This window comes from Chanodichthys erythropterus, chromosome 3 (assembly GCF_024489055.1).
Source record: "Chanodichthys erythropterus isolate Z2021 chromosome 3, ASM2448905v1, whole genome shotgun sequence".
NCBI classification, from domain to species: Eukaryota; Metazoa; Chordata; class Actinopteri; order Cypriniformes; family Xenocyprididae; genus Chanodichthys; species Chanodichthys erythropterus.
The window spans coordinates 67732494-67749607 of record NC_090223.1 but is presented as its reverse complement, the minus strand read 5'-3'; the positions used below and the strand labels follow the sequence as shown (position 1 = coordinate 67749607).

The 17114-nt window shown below is 36.4% G+C and overlaps 2 protein-coding genes across 4 annotated transcripts in view; both read right to left on the bottom strand.

Moving 5' to 3' along the window:
• LOC137005906 (NACHT, LRR and PYD domains-containing protein 12-like) overlaps nucleotides 1-10118 on the bottom strand; it is an 85819-nt gene extending 75701 nt beyond the window's left edge. Inside the window, exons 1-2 of one of the 3 annotated variants that reach the window (XM_067366479.1) lie at nucleotides 10038-10112; nucleotides 4376-4551 (exon numbers count right to left, since the gene is read on the bottom strand). In XM_067366479.1, coding sequence (XP_067222580.1) covers nucleotides 4376-4511 — 136 coding nt within the window. In that variant the 5' untranslated portion in view covers nucleotides 4512-4551; nucleotides 10038-10112. Of the gene's footprint in view, nucleotides 1-1031; nucleotides 1187-4375; nucleotides 4552-10037 lie in introns of all 3 variants that reach the window. The other 2 variants (XM_067366481.1, XM_067366480.1) reach the window with 2 other exon arrangements.
• The window catches only part of LOC137006201 (gastrula zinc finger protein XlCGF57.1-like), a 703714-nt gene that overhangs the window by 342560 nt on the left and 344040 nt on the right, over nucleotides 1-17114 (bottom strand). The window lies entirely within an intron of this gene.

The following is a 17114-nucleotide window of genomic DNA, read 5'->3' as shown; positions in this document are numbered from 1 at the left end:
ACAGATAAGCCGACCAATATTACTTCTCTTATAGCAGCTTTGGTTTGGTTATGCCATGGTTTCCCATGTACACTTAGCTAGAGTAACGTTACAATAAACAGAGGTAAGGCTCACCCTATTTAGGTTGGTCGATCAACATTTTGTTGTCCTAAACGGAAATTCCCTTTTTAGCCTTTACAGTCTAAGTACACTTGAACTAATGCCAAGCGTTAGTCGGAGCTCTAAAATCACAGTTGGTGTGCCCTATGCTCCACTCAACTGGACTTTAGTCCGTATTAACCTGACACAGATTTGCGGTAACACTGGATACATCGTAATCTACTGAAGTCAATAATTTCAGAGTAAGTCAGAATAAAATCAAATGTGACAATTTATTAGTCAGGTAAATGTATCATGCCAATTACATAATCAATTCAAAGATGATCAATACAAAACATCAAATGCTCAGAAACAGAGTAAGATGCATACCTGACATTATAAAAAATACACATTACTGGGTGTCCTGGACACCCAGCAATGAGGGCTCGTCTGAATACAGAGTCGCCCCGAGCCTTTTGCCACATTTCCTTAAATACTCAGACCAAGACAAAACATCCCCCAATGTGGGGCATGAACTAACAATCAGAATTTGCATTGACTAGGGTCACAGACCTCAGGGGTTCACACCTTGCTGTGGAACAGGAGGTAATTTAGATGAAAGACCCTGGGAAAGAGGCACACCCATGGTTGCAACCAAAGTATCCCTAAACTCTTAAAACGTTTAATACCTTTGGTTTACTTTCATGTAGACGAGACCATTGTACCAGTTGCACTGAGACATTTCAAATGATACCAAACATTGTATAGCATTCTTTGATTGTTCACATTAAACCAGATAGATTTCGGGTGAACTTTAGGTCATCTCTGCATGTAGAGAGAGGAGATTGGGGAAGAAGGTGGAGGAAGTGAAATGCAGATTAAGGCAAATGCTGAGGTGTGATTGACTCAGTGTGATTACTATTTTGCAAGAGAGAGTTCAAATGTTAACTTACTTTGTTTTCTCAAAGAGTAGCCCTTTCTTGGTCCAGGCACTCTGGCATAAGTCTTACAACAGCGTGCAGTAGCCGAGTTATACAGAGTTTCCTAGCTTCGTTTATTCCATGAAAATCTGCTTTTCCTTGTGTGGTATTGCTGTGCGTTTATAACTCTGTAAGTAGCAAAATTTATTATTGTAGATATGTGTCAGAGTGTTATATAGTATAATTGAGTTCATTTTTAGCTCAGAATTATTACTGCGTCAATATACGCGCAATGGCGGCAATACTCCTATTCGACGAATCATCTAGTTATTTGTTATTGAAGATGTTTATTCTTGTCTGAAAGGAAGTTGCTTGTTATGTATGTTGATAAGAAGATTTATCCAATGTTTGATCGGCATTTTAGTAATAATATAAAGAGCGCATGAAAGTGTTAGAGCAGTGTACACACTTTGTAATCTGACACCGTTTGTTAGCAGCAGCAGCTCGGTCTGTTTAACTCTCTGGAGTCCGTTAACGCGCCGGCGCGTTTTGCAGGATTTTTTTCACATTGCAGCAAAACAGACTTAAAATACAGACTTAGAATATCTTCTTTTGTGTACACTCGGAGTAAAAACACAATGTTGTGCTTTTTGTAAAATAAAGAAAACTAACATGATGTGTGATCTCTTGTCTCTCTCTGAACGAAGTCGAATCTGATAGTTCTCAGAAAATTAACTGTAACTTATGAATACTAATGACAAAAAAAATGACACTTATGTCTAAAGAAACTTTGAAATGTCAGGTTTTAAATCGCGCAAGTCAAATCGAAAACAAACATTCTGTGTTTATGTAATCTGTATGAAAAGAGAGCCATGTCAGATGCCCGTGATTCAGCTCATTATCCGCTAATGTGGCCACGCCCATGGAGCGAGAGTGCTATTCAGACGCAAATTCTGAGGCAATACATGCATTCATCGTCTCAATCGTGTATTTGTCTTCAAAAGTGTTTATCTGGATGTAAAAGCAATGGTTAGCAATCTTTAGAAGATATGCCGTTAGTTCCTGGTTCCTTTTCTTCTTTATATGAATTTGTGGCCTGAAGGTGTACATAGCCCTCCGGCTGCAAGTATGAATTGAAAACACAGTATCCAGCACTCATAGTGATGACTATAAATATTGAATAAAATATTACTCCTCTGTATAGAAAATTGACAAACATAAGAATCCATCAATATTTCTCCAAATGTGCATGCTTTTAAGCTAAAAGCCTATATGAAATGCCACAGAGGCAACATAATTTTTCAGACACTTTGCATCACAGAAATACATGATATTTTAAAGAATATAATAGAATACCATTATTTTAAATTGAGCTGAGACATGATTACAGAGGGTTTTTTCACAGCCTACCTGACTGAAAGGCCTCATTAATATGCAAGTCATTTCATGTCATTATTATGCGATTCTTTTGTCTTTTCATGTGTAAATGGCCCATTATTCATGATGAGTCACGCCTCCACGCATACTGTGTTTCTTAACAAAAAGTGTCTTACATAAACTAAATCAATATATTGTTTTATATGAAGGAGTAGGCAGCATAATTTTTACATAATTCTGAAGCAAAAACTCTAGTCTAAAACCTCCAATACCCAGAAATCTTGTGAACACAGATTTAATATACTTTTTTTGGCCTTATTTCAGTGACTTAAGTTTTTAATTTTTTCAATAACCACGCATAAATGTTATTCCTTCAAAAACAAAAACATGTACACACATGTTCCTCACATATTATGGTAGCCTAGTTTGTGCTGAATACAGTGTAATGACACTTTTGTCATTTATATGTTTATGAACAACTGAAAAAAGCACAAATGTCGGGGCATGTCAAAACTTCTCCAAGCCCCAAATCAGCCTCAGACTCCAGAGGGTTAATATAGCTGCATATAACGCTTATATATTACAATAAGCTCTGGTTTACTCCTTAGATTATATAATTTTAATTTATCAGTGTATAGTTCTACAGTTCTAATCTCTGTATTATTGGTTATGTCATATTATCCTGTATATTTACTATCCTCATTTTGTTTTCTCATAGAAACCACATTGATGTGCATATCCACACAATAAATTAGATCAACCATGTTCACTCTGGAGTAGCTGCAGTTCTTTCTGACCGAAGAATTAGGCCAGTGGTGTCCCAACCATATAACTGCACACAGAATATCTCACACTGAATGTCCTGATAAAGTAGAAGTTAAAAAGAGACATTCATCTAACATTTGACACTATAACTTTCATTATATCACGATCTAACAGATAACAAACAATCTATTAAAGTTACTGAAAAGACGTTTGTTCATGAGTTTGAGAGAACATTAGTCTTGTTATTTGTGATGTTCTCTGTCAACATCAAACATAATATGAACACAACAAAGAACTGAATCATTAAATGAATTAAACTAGAGCTGGGTGACATATTTCATATCAGTGGATATTGATAATCATCAGAATAAATGTCAAATCTTTATTTCTTCCAAATAAAGGCAGATTTCTTCTCCTGAGGTAAAGTTGTAGAAACCAGAACATGACAAACACTTGCAAACAGGGCTGGGAATTGATTCAGACGTTCCAATTCGATTCAATTGATTCTCGATTCGATTTTCAGATTCAATGAATTCAATAGTAATTTTTCACTGGCCCCACCACAAAAAAAAAAAAAAAAATTAAATGAATAAAATAGTCATTATTTTTGACCCATGTATACGGTTACATGCTTGAGAATGGAAAATGGGATGAAACGCAACATTTTACGTGAGATGAGGCTGTAGCGACATGTAGGAAAACAGTTCGAACAACAAACTAGATTGCAACAAAAGCTCAACGTTTATTAACAGAGGGCAGAGACAACACAATAAAGACTTAAGAACAAAAGACATTTGAACATTAGGAAACAATAAAACAAGAGAAACAATAACTGTTGACCCAACCCCTAAACCAACTACCAAAAGAAAAATGTAAAAACAAAACCGTAATCTTGGACATATGCGATGCCTTAACTAAACTACACTACATAAAGAACAGAAACACAATAGTGGCGAACACCCTTCCATTAACTAACAGTCAAAATAACTACCTGCTGTATTCAAACCGCCGTCAATAGAGAAGTTATGCTGGAATTTATAAACTTAATTAACAGTTAAATCGAAGTTAACACTCAGGAGATTCGTACAAGAAGAAATATTCACATTTTAATATAGATCAAAACTAAATCAAGTGGTTGGTACAACACACCGCAAGTCACTAACAGCGGAGAACACAAAAAAGTCTGCAGACAGCGTCATCTTAGCTTCCACAGCCTGATCTACAAACAAACTCACAGATCTGCCGTCTCAAACCACAGAATAAACAGCTCAACATCACGATAACTGGACTTTCAGCATGTCTAAATGGCACAGAAGACGAGTGAGGTCCGAAGCCAAAACGCTCACTGCAACATGCCATCACCGAGATCATGTGACAGCCTTCTGGTCCAATCAGAATAACCCAAGAATAACTAAAAAAAAAAGAGAACAAACAACAAAATACAACACTTGCGGAACGTAACAATACTTATATTGTAATAAATACTGTTATTATTTTAGATATCAGTGAAATTGAACAATTCTTGATTCCATTTGAGACCTAAAACTACTAACATAAATTTCACAGATTATTAAAGACAAGTAAACAGTCATTAATAAAAAAAGAACAAATAAATATAGCTGCAAGCAGCAATTACGGGGCCAAGCACAAAAACGGCACAAGAAGCCAGCCAACATGGCCGTGAGCATCAGACCAACAGCAGCAGTGAGCAATTAGAAAAAAAAGTTATTAGCATTTTTGTCAAGTTTGTTATAACTTTTGAGCACGAGGTGGCGCTGGTCCGAAACTTCTCAGGCTGCTTCAGGGCATTGTCCTGATGACCCATACCAAATTAATGAATTTTGGTCAAACCCATCAGAAGTTATAAGCAAAAATAGCCATTTTTCATATCTCCACTCCAGTAGGTGGCGCTGCGCCGAAACACTGTATGATGCCTCAGGTCATGCTTGTGATGACACGTACCAAGTTTGGTCTGAATATGTCAAAGCATTGTAGAGATACAGCTTCAAGAGTAATTTTTGCATCATCTCTCAAATTCTTTGCTCCGGTATACGAAAACGGTTTGACTTATCAACTTGAAATCCATAACTTTTTGTCGGCATGGTCTGAAGATGATACGGTTCAATTTTGGTGAAAATCGGAGCAAAGGTCTAGGAGGAGTTTGAAAAAGTAGGTTTTTAAAGAAAAACAATATGGCGGACAGGAAGTTCAGCTGAATATGGCAAATTTGATATCTATGTTCTCAGCATGACCCAAGGAATCTATTGAGACCAGTTTCATTACAATCGGTAGATATTATCAAAAGTTATTAGCATTTTTGTCAATTTTGTTATAACTTTTGACCACAAGGTGGTGCTGGTCCGAAACTTCTCAGGCTCCTTCAGGGCATTGTCCTGATGACCCATACCAAATTTATGAATTTTGGTCAAACCCATCAGAAGTTATAAGCAAAAACAGCCATTTTTCATATCTCCACTCCAGTAGGTGGCGCTGTGCTGAAACATTGTATGATGCCTCAGGTCATGCTTGTGATGACACATACCAAGTTTGGTCTGAATATGATAAAGCATTGCAGAGATACAGCTTCAAGAGTCATTTTTGCATCATGCCTCAAATTCGTTGCTCTGGTATACGAAAACGGTTTGACTTATCGACTTGAAATCCATAACTTTTTGTCAGCATGGTCTGAAGATGATACAGTTCGATTTTGGTGAAAATCGGAGCAACGGTCTAGGAGGAGTTCGAAAAAGTAGGTTTTTAAAGAAAAACAATATGGCGGACAGGAAGTTCAGCTGACTATGGAAAGTTTGATATCTATGTTCTCAGCATGACCCAAGGAATCTACTGAAAACAGTTTCATTACAATCGGTTAATATAGTCAAAAGTTATTAGCATTTTTGTAAATTTTGTTATAACTTTTGACCACAAGGTGGCGCTGGTCCTAAACTTGGTATGCTCCTTCAGGGCATTGTGCTGATGACCCATACCGAGTTTCATAACGATACGCTAATGCGTTCGTAAAATACAGCATTTTAGCACCAAATTTAAAATGGCCGACGGCCAAAATGTCCAATATGGGAAAATTGGATATCATTCGACTCGGCATGATTCCCCGAATCCAACGAGACCAAATTCATGATTTTTGGCCAAACCCATCAGAAGTTATAAGTAAAAATAGCCATTTTTCATATCTCCGCACCACTAGGTGGCGCTGCGCCGAAACGCTGCATGTTGCCTCAGGTCATGCTTGTGATGACAGTTACCAAGTTTGGTCTGAATACGATAAAGCGTTGCGGAGATACAGCCTTATGTCTATTTTCGCAAGCACTACGTACAATTCGTTTGCGTGTTTTTCGAAAACGGTTTGAGAAATCAACTTGAATTCCATAACATTTTGTCGGCATGGTCTGAAGATGATCTGGTTCAATTTTCGTGAAAATTGGAGTAACGGCCTAGGAGGAGTTCGAAAAAGTACGTTTTTCAGAAAATTCAAAATGGCGGAAAAATTTTCATGACGGAAAATGACGTCATATGGTGCAATCGATTCGTCTTGACCCAAGGAATCAGAGGAAAAAAGAATTTTGTTTCTAAACAATAGCATAAGTGTTAACATAAACATAAGTGCAACTTTGGACAGCTGATGGCGCTAGAGGGATTGAGTTAGAGACTCCAAATTTGCTATGGACAAAGGTCAGACTGTCCTCTAACTGTGTGCCAAATTTCACAACTTTCCCGCAAGCGGTTCTATGGGCTGCCATAGACTTCAAGAGCGGAAGAAGAAGCGGAAGAATAATAATAAGCGTACGGAACGCCAACAATAACAATAGGTGCCTAAGCACCTTCGGTGCTTGGCCCCTAATTAAACTACAAGCAATAGCACAAATAAATAAACTCAAAGAAACAAATGAAATAATAAGTGTGTTTTTCAGGAAGGTCTAACAGTAGTTTTCAGGGACAGAAATTGAATAATCAAATGTAAAATACTGCATATAATCTTCACGGTACAAAATGAATAAAGGTTAATCCTTATTAAAGTTACAAAAGCGTTATTCAGTGAAGAGCAGGGAGTGATTTTCTCTTTGTGTTTTTTGTAGTTTCGTTAACATTAAAAGGTCAAAGACGAGACGTCTAAATTTGTTTGTCATTAATTTAACATAAAAAGATAAATATGTGTAAATATAATATTAAATCACTAACTCTTACCCTTCTTTTGAGCCAGAAGTATGTGTGTTGCAAACTATTAAATTAAGGGAGTAATTGAGCTCTAAAGTGTCAAAATGTCATTCAGTGTAACTGTCCGGAGTAAAATTCTAATGACAAAACGTTTTTAAAATGTAGAATTCATCCTAAAGATATAAATGAACACCATGGCATTATTGTGCTGGTGTTTGCAGCAATATATACACTACCTTTCAAAAGTTTGGGATCGGTAAGATTTTTAATATTTTTAAAAGAAGTTTTGTCAGCTCACCAAGGCTGCATTTATTTAATTAAAGATACTGTAAAAACAGTATCATTGTGAAATATTATTACAATTTAAAATAACTGTGTACTATTTAAATATATTTGACAAAGTAATTTATTCCTGTGATGCAAAGCTGAATTTTCAGCATCGTTACTCCAGTCTTCAGTGTCACATGATCCTTCAGAAATCATTCTAATATGCTGATTTGCTGCTCAATAAACATTTATGATTATTTTCAGTGTTGAAAACAGTTGTGTACTTTTTTTTTCAGGATTCCTTGATGAATAGAAAGTTCAAAAGAACAGCATTTATCTGAAATACAAAGCTTCTGTAGCATTATACACTACCGTTCAAAAGTTTGGGGTCAGTAAGAATTTTTATTTTTATTTTTTTGAAAAGAAATTAATACTTTTATTCAGCAAGGATGCATTAAATCAATCAAAAGTGGCAGTAAAGACATTAATAATGTTACAAAAGACTAGATTTCAAATAAATGCTGTTATTTTGAACTTTCTATTCATCAAATAATCCTGAAAAAAAATATTGTACACAAATATTTTGTACAATTGTACACATTAAATGTTTCTTGAGCAGCAGATCAGCATATTAGAATGATTTCTGAAGGATCATGTGACACTGAAGACTGGAGTAACGATGCTGAAAATTCAGCTTTGCATCACAGGAATAAATTACTTCAAATATATTCAAATAGAAAACTGTTATTTTAAATTGTAATAATATTTCACAATATCGTTTTCACTGTATTTTTAATTAAATAAATGCAGCCTTGGTGAGCAGACAAAACTTCTTTTAAAAACATTAAAAATCTTACCGATCCCAAACTTTTGAACAGTAGTGTACAGTACTGTGCAAAAGTCTTAGGCACGTCAGTATTTTGTGCTTCATGAATGTCATTCAGTATATCAAAGATAAAAAAAACATTTTACACAGGACACAATCTGATGCTGAAGATACCTGATGTGAAAGTACCAGTTGTGATATTACTTTGAGAAAGAATGATTTGTGATGATTTCAAGTAAGTTTTTTTCCACACAATGTTTCTGAATGTTTTGTAATAGCTTTGTTTGAAATGTTCAATGTTGGTTTAATCCTAGATGAATTTATTCCTCTTGCATCAGATAAACTATGCTGCATAATAAAATCCATGTTATTTTTTTGTTTTTTTTATGTATTTTTAAAAGAGGACAATGCACATTAATTAACACAAGAAACAAATCTCCTATGTAAATGTGCCTGATTTAGCCATTCTGGCTAATTTTCAGTCCCAGACAGGTTGATGGTAAACACACACACAAAAAATGTACATACAAAACCAAAAGCAAGCAAAAAAAAAAAAAAAAACACCATTTCAAATTATCCAATAACCACCCTCACCCACCCACATTCCAGGTATGTACTGCTCTGAAAGTAAATACTGACTGCCCAAAAGCACTTCTTCTATGAGGTATTATACAGTCCCCTCTAGTAGTGGCTCTAGTAGATGAGTTAAAAATTTGCCAAATAAATTTATTAAATGGAGGTGGGGTCATACCATGCAAAATTTTATACACAAGTAGGATATCTGCAAATTTAATCATATTTTCCCAACTTAAAAACGCATATTTAGTTAAAATTTTTCAATTGTGATATGAATTAGACCTTTTATCCAATATTTTCAAAGCCTGTTTATAGAGTCTTTCTAATGATTGTAGAGTAACGTAGTCCCACTTGTCTGTGTCCAACTGGTCAAACAGTAATTCATGTGTGATAATATCATAGCATTAATGTATAACTTTGCAGCCTCAGTGGTTAAATTATTCCTAATATGTCTAAAATTTATCAAATTAAATTTGATTATATATTCAACTTTTTAAACTTGTTTTATAAATGAAAGTTGTGAATCAAGTACTATACCTAAATATTTATACTCATGAACCACTGATAACCTTTACCTCCTACTTTAACATCTGGGTCTGGATCATTTCTAAACAGACTTCTTGAAAAAAAACCATACATACATACGTTTTATAACTTCAATAGCTAAAGAAAAACACTATTGCTGCTACTAATAATAGTTCATAGGATCACTGCTGTTATTGCTGAAGGATTCTCATTTAAGTTAATCAATATTTTTAGGCAGCAGAGATGCGATTATCGTTATCTTTTTATCGACACAACATTATCTTCTCTTCAGAGGACAAGTAACATCATCTACATATATCTTCAGTGAAAATATCTTTAGTCTTGATATAATTTGGGTAAAGATTAGAAAAGTGAAGTCGCAGATCCCGTATAATTCCTGACGCCATTTTATGTTCGTCAGTTTTTGTTGTTGTCAGTGAACAAGAGTGTGTCACGATCATATAAACACACACAACAACATCATATAACAACATGACACGATGTTAAATAAAGCTGATAACTGAACTTACCGTCAAACTCACTAATGTTCGTTCAGCAGCGACACTTCAAGCTCGAGTCAAAACGAAACAGAAACAAACTTCTTCTTCTTTCCTGTTTTACGGCGGTTAGCATCCAGCTTATTGGTGCATTACCGCCCCCTTCTGCTCCGGAGTGTGGACCAGATAATAGGTTTACAATCTTATTCCTTACCTTCTATTTCCCACTCAATTTAAACCCCACTCCACAAGAGGAGGAAAAAAAAAAAAAAAAAAAAAAAAATTTATCCAAAACTAGTTCTGTTTCCTATACACTACTAATATCCTTTAGTAATTCCTCCCTCACATTCTACTAATTTAACTTCAAATCCTACTGAATACCCCTGATTCTCTTAAAAAAGTCTATGTTCCCTATCTTTTGTGCTCAATAACCTTTTTACCGTGAACTCCTGTTCCCCTAACACCCTCAATTTATTCCTCATCTCTCTATGAACGTCATATCTCCTACAAGTCATGATTATATGCTCAACTGTTTCCTCTTCTTGACATCCTTCACACAATCCTGTCTGGTGTTTTCCTATCATCTTAAGAGTTTTATTTAGTGTACAATGCCCCAACCTTAACCTTGTCATCACTATTTCTTCTCTCTGGTACCCACATCCTACCCTATCTCCTTTAACATTTCTTTGAATTTGACATAACCATCTCCCTTTATCCTCTCTATCCCACCTTTCTTGCCAAATTTGATTTATTTTCTCCCATATTATGCTTTTAACCTCTGCTTTGCTAAAATTTACTTGCATTTCTATATTATCTTTCAATAATGCCCTTTTTGCTAGCTTATCTGCCATCTCATTTCCCCTGATCCCTACATGCGCTGGAACCCACATAAATTTGACCTGACTACCTTTGTTAACATTTCTTCTTCTTCTTCTTCTTCTAGGATTCCGACAGTGTAGACGCTGCTAAGAGTATTACTGCCCTCCACAGGTCAAAATTTAATCTAAATTCTCACATACAGTCCCGTGTCATGAAGAACTGAAGAACTTCCTCAGTGATCAGTTTATGCTTATTAGGGCTAGAAATCGATTCCAAAAAGAGTCGATTGGGAGGCATTAGGAATTGCATTCCAACCTTTGGAATCGATTCCATTAAGGGGAATTGACGACTCTTAGATTTTTTTTTTTTTAACACAAACCACGGCCTGTAGCCGATTTCATTTGTCAACACAATCACCTGTAAAGAAATAAAGTTCAGACTAAATAAATGGATCCAGTCGTGACACAGAATATGGTTTAGGGTAGGATGATTATTTCAGCATTGTGTAGGCAATCACGCGCAATGACTGACCCAATGAAATCTTTAGAATCGGTTGCTGGGCGGGGTTTGATCTTACTCATTGTAGTTTAGGACAAGAAGAATAAATCAATCGACAACAACAATCAATCACACTCATGCAAAGAAGAATGCCTCCAAGGTTATCATCAGTAGCTTAGCGCTACTTTACGTTAGATTCGACAAAAAAGTTAAATGCCAAATTTGCGCTAAAAAATTAGCATATAATAAAACAACATCCCCAATGAGGTGACAGGAGGATCAGGTAACAACTAATCTGACGCACCATTTTACATCAGATACATAAGCAGATCAATTTGAAGGTTTAAAAGACAGGGGAATGTGAATCAAACTGCTCAATAAATTACAAAACGATTGTGGTTAAAAATATATCTATCCACATACATAAGTGTATGTATATGTGTGTGTGGGTAGGTATGTATGTAAATAGAATCTACCGCATATATGTATATGGTGAACATATTCCTAGTCTTTACACTGTGTCTACTGTCTACACCTGATGCAGGAAGCACGACGTGACAAACCCCCGAAGTAAATGCCTCGTTCTATTCATGACCAAGCAGCACTCGCAATACATCTAGTAGATACATCTAAGGACAAATGGATTTGCAACGGTCGCTTTGTCACGCCCGGTGTAGAGTGTTTCTCACTGTGTGGCACGGTAAGACGCGACAACGTTAGACATGGTGTTGGTGATAAAAAAAAAAAAAAAAAGAATCGAAAATAACAGTGAGGAATCGATTCCAAAAAATCTGGAATTGAACAGCCCTATTGCTTATTACTATGTCCAAACAAAAGATAAAACAGAAAAACTCCAAGTCCTGCTTGTTTAACAAATAATATATTTCTTTCTACCCTATATTTTCTACAATCCAGGAAAACACACCTTACTGTTTCCAGACTCCCACATGTTTTCCTGCTATACATAAAGAGTACTTTAACCCACAGTGCCCCAACCTCAATCGACACAGTTTAACTCAATTCCTGCCGGATATCAAGGTATCTTTTCTTAAGGTCAGGTTGTATAGAAAAGTAGTGTCTACCCCTAATTTCCTTTTCCCAACCAATTTGCCATTCTTTTATTAAGTCCTCTTTAATTCTTTCTCTCATTTCCATTCTCCCAATAACACATGAACATCTACTTCTCTTCCTAAGCTCAATGTTATCCACCAGCTTATTCCCCCTCACCCCAGCATGCCCGGGAACCCAGATAGAACTGATATTGCAAGCAAACCTAATTCTAAAAATCACATTATAGATGTCATTTACAATGTCAGGACGAGCTTTAGATCTTCCTGCTCTTAAATGTTCTCGAGCAGCAGAATCAGCGCAGATAATGACTTCTCTAGGTCTGACCATATCTACCATAGAGCCCATAGAAACGCCATTAATTCAGTAGTGAGAACAGAGCATCCATTAGAATTGTGCCGTCCAATCTTCTAGGAATACACTCAACTACTATTTCCTTATTTCTAAATGCCCTTTTAATATCCTGATCTAAAACTGCAACTGATTCCATTATAGACCTTCCATTCCTAAAGCCATTCTGTATATCAACTAAGAGTCCTCTAGTTTCTAAAAAGTATACCAATCTATTAGTTTCCATCCTCTCCATAATCTTCCAGATCACTGCCATGAGCACTATGGGACGATATGAGCTAGGGTCTGGCTTCAGTATAGGGATCACAACTGCATGTTTCCACTCCTTCCAATCACATGCCTTGCAACAGAAATAAACTGTGATTCACTTCTCGCGAGAGAGCCAGCGCGATTCAAAACTCTTTTGCTGAAAATGAAGAATTTAAATGCATTTACACTAATGGAAAATACTTGTCTGTGAAAGAGGACAAATAAAAGAAATGATCTTTATCAGTGCAAGTGAAAGTTGTGAAGTTAGTTTATATAGTTGATAATATAGCGATAGAGACTTAAACATACAAGGTCACATGTAGTAATTTTTAAAGAGTATATTTATTCCTTATTTAGGCCTATATTACATATGATCTATATATATTAATATTCATTGAAACTAAGCGCTTAATAACTACTGTTACACTAACCTTATGCGTGTGTAATGGATTAATAAAAATATAGATCATATAATTATACAAATCATATAAAAATTATATTATCATTAAAACCAGACAATTTCATCGTTAAATATTTGTTTTTACTATATAATGACCTTTAATTTGGAGGATTATTGTGTTGAGTGTGTCAGTGTCACTTAGCTTACATCTGATTGGTCCAATTTCAGTTTGAGATCTCTAATCCAGAACAGAACCTGCCCCGGGACAGGTTAGCCGTGGAGCGTAAGTTACTATGGCGATGAACACCGCTAAAGTCAAGTTACTTTCATGGTACCTAAAACCCAGGATTGGCGCAAACTAATCTGAAACTTACCTGGCTAGCCAGCTAATCCAGCTTCATGGTACAGGCCCCTGATCTATCAGGCCTATCTAATCTCAAACATTCATAACCTGGAATTACAACATCCTTAACCGTGTCTCTTGGATGCATATCAATGCTGATGCTTCTTTAAACTCCTCAAAAAACTTCTTTAACTCCTGACCATTCCCCATTCAGACTCTGGGCATTTCATTGAAGAATATACCACATTAAAATGTTAATAAGGCTCCTCATCATCCACCTCATTAAAATCCTCAATACTACTAGCCTTCAACAACTGTGACTGTCCATCGGGTGTGCCTCATACGTCCTGAAAAGTGAAGCTGCGGGCTCTTTGATCGCCCCCTGGAGGCTGGATGCAGTACAGGTCATTAACCCCGCCCACTCAATGCAGACGAATGAGACTTAAGTTAAAACATAAAAATAAATTATGCTTCAAATAAAATTTTCCGAAAGATGGTTTTGGTCATTTAAGGTTGTTGTTATCACGCCGATTTATATTCAATTGTTCGTTTTTGTGATAAGTTTGATTTTAGCTAGCAATTTGGTGCTATAGAAACGGGGCGTGTCGTCGTGATTCACAGTTGATTGACAGCTCGTCTGAGGACTGTCGGAGCTTCGAGGGGAGATTGAAGATAAATAAATAACTATTAATTTTCAATTTCTGTGTTATTTCACACCGACAAAATGAGCTGTTCAGCAGTAAACTGTACTAACCGACCTACAGGATCTGACGGATATCTGAGCTTTTCTCGGAAACGTTAAATGTGGACTTCATAAGCTAATTAATAAACATTAAAAGTTAAGATAACACGCCTAACGTTAGCCATGACGGAAAAAAGCAGGTCGTTATCTGACAGTTATAATTATTTTTATGGGTATAAAATAATAATTAGCAGGATAAAACTAATGATAGCCTACTCTAATTAATTATAGAGCACTGTCTACAGCAATCGATCTCCTGTAACGTTAGTTTAAACATTTTATTTAAAATGGCAGGACCGTTTCTGACATTTTAGAGTTTCTAGAGGCATATTATATTGAGTTCATCTACTGAATTTGCTGTTTCAAAAACATTATTGTTCTAGAAACAGAATAGCCTATTATTTTATAGGTATAATTTTAAATTACGTATAATTTATATAGCCTATTTAAAATACATCAATGATGACGCAGCCGTCTGGGCGGAAGTTTGATACCGCGACTGACGAGTCCACTGACGAGTCTTTCTGCGCATGCCCAGGCTCCAAACTTTTTTTTTTTATGTTTTTGCGTAATGTGTCAGCGCCCATAGGCGTCCGTTTTGGCTTCAGTTCAATACAATGGAAGGAAGCGGCGTCGCGGCGTCCATCTTTTTTTTACGGTCTATGCTCTCCATACACTGACTCTACATCATGTGTTGATGTAAGTGGCAACTGTTTAATATTCTGGTACCTTTCAGTTGCCCGCACCACTAACTTAGGCCCCATTTACACTGCACGGTTCAAGTGACCCAATTCCGATTTTTTCCTCCCATGTGGCACAGATCGGATATGAGTCACGACCGTGTAAGCAGGAAAAAAGCGCATGGATTCCGATTTTCACAGATCGGTTTCAGGCCTCATTCATATGTGGTTATAAATCAGATATGAATCGGATACGGGCGTTTGCGCCTGCAGTGTAAGCGGACAGATCGGATATTCCCCTGTAAATGTGACTCCTGCGTCATTGAAAAGTGATGGTTTTTCAACATTTCGTGGTACAGACATACCTATAACAAACGGAGCATCTTTAGTTGACTGGTAGATTATTAATTTCATTTGTTTGTGTTAAATAAAAGGCGATCTGACGTTGAAATGTTGCTCTTGAAATCACACTGAGTGCTCGTTGCCGCCGTTGTCAGTGACGACGGCTCGTGCACAGACGCGCGCTTCAGTCCCGTTGTGGAGACTAATGACTATTCGTTCCATTGAAACCACAAAATAAAAAGCACACAAACTTGCAATATGATTACAATCAATGATGAACGCATTGGTTTTAATGACAAAAAAACTAGTATAGGATGGCGGATTCGAGCCCATGAAGCTGTGAATATCTACCCATACCCGAGTATTATTTAACTCGCATGCTTCCAGCGGAGCTGCATATGTCATGAAGAATTTGTATTAGGCTATTTTTATGTAGGGATGTAACTATTGCATTAAAAGGGTTTCTATATGAATTCATGTCAATAAATTAAGCTCAATGTACCATTGAAATTGATTTGTGATGTCATATAGGCTATTTTTGGTACGTTTCGCTAAGTGCAGTGTAAAAAGGAGATATCCGATACAGGTCACTTTTAAAAGAAATGTACGCACGTCGTCCAAAAAACATCGGATATGGTCAAAAGATCGGATCTGTGCATTAAGACTTGCAGTGTAAATGCGGCCTTAATGACATCTGACCTGTTAGCTGCTTTCTTAGCTCCCACAAAAAATCAGAAACAAAAGAAAGTAATGTGTAATCTGTAAGACTTGATTTTCCTGCTCAGACAAAAACTGAGATCAAGCATCCTGCAATAAAGCAATAAAACTCATCTGGAGAGAATAGCATAGGACAATGCCTTGCCTTCACAACATCAACAGGATGCAACCCCCCCGGATGGCTTTAATTGGTTATTTGTGTAATTGGCACGACACACTTTTACCTGACAAATAAAATGTTATATTTGATGTACTCTGGATTCTCTTGAAATCATTATGACCAGTAAATTATGGGAGGCTAATGCTACCGTAAATCTGTGTCCAGGGTAGAACAAACTGAAGGCGCATGAATGAAGGAGCAGTAGGCACTTCATCTGAAGACCTTTTGATTTCTGTTTACCGCTGATTTAGCAAGGTGTATGGAAGTGGATAAATTAAAATACACTTTTGTTCGAGTGAGCAGTAGGCAACCGACTAAAGGTATTAGCCAACTTATTACACCCTCTGACGAAGATCAGACTGGCGAGTTTATGTCCGTGAGTTTACCGCAAAATCCCGGGGCGAGTATCTCTGTGCGGCATCGGGTCCCTAATGACTGAACAATTGAAATTTGGGATACCCAGAATCATCAAATATCTAAATTAATACATAACCAATGATTCATTTCTAATTGGAAACACAACCTAAGAGTAATAATCATTTGAAATTGGAGTCAGATTAAACGAGTGAAATTAATTGAACATTCAGAGGCGCTGAAAAGGCATACACACGTTAACCCTTAACCTTCACCCAGGCCGTCGCATTCCATTTATGGGCTGATGCGGGGTTCCTTACACACTTAAGGCTGGAATACATTACATGATTTTTAAAATCTGAACAGATTTTTAAAACACTAGGCATC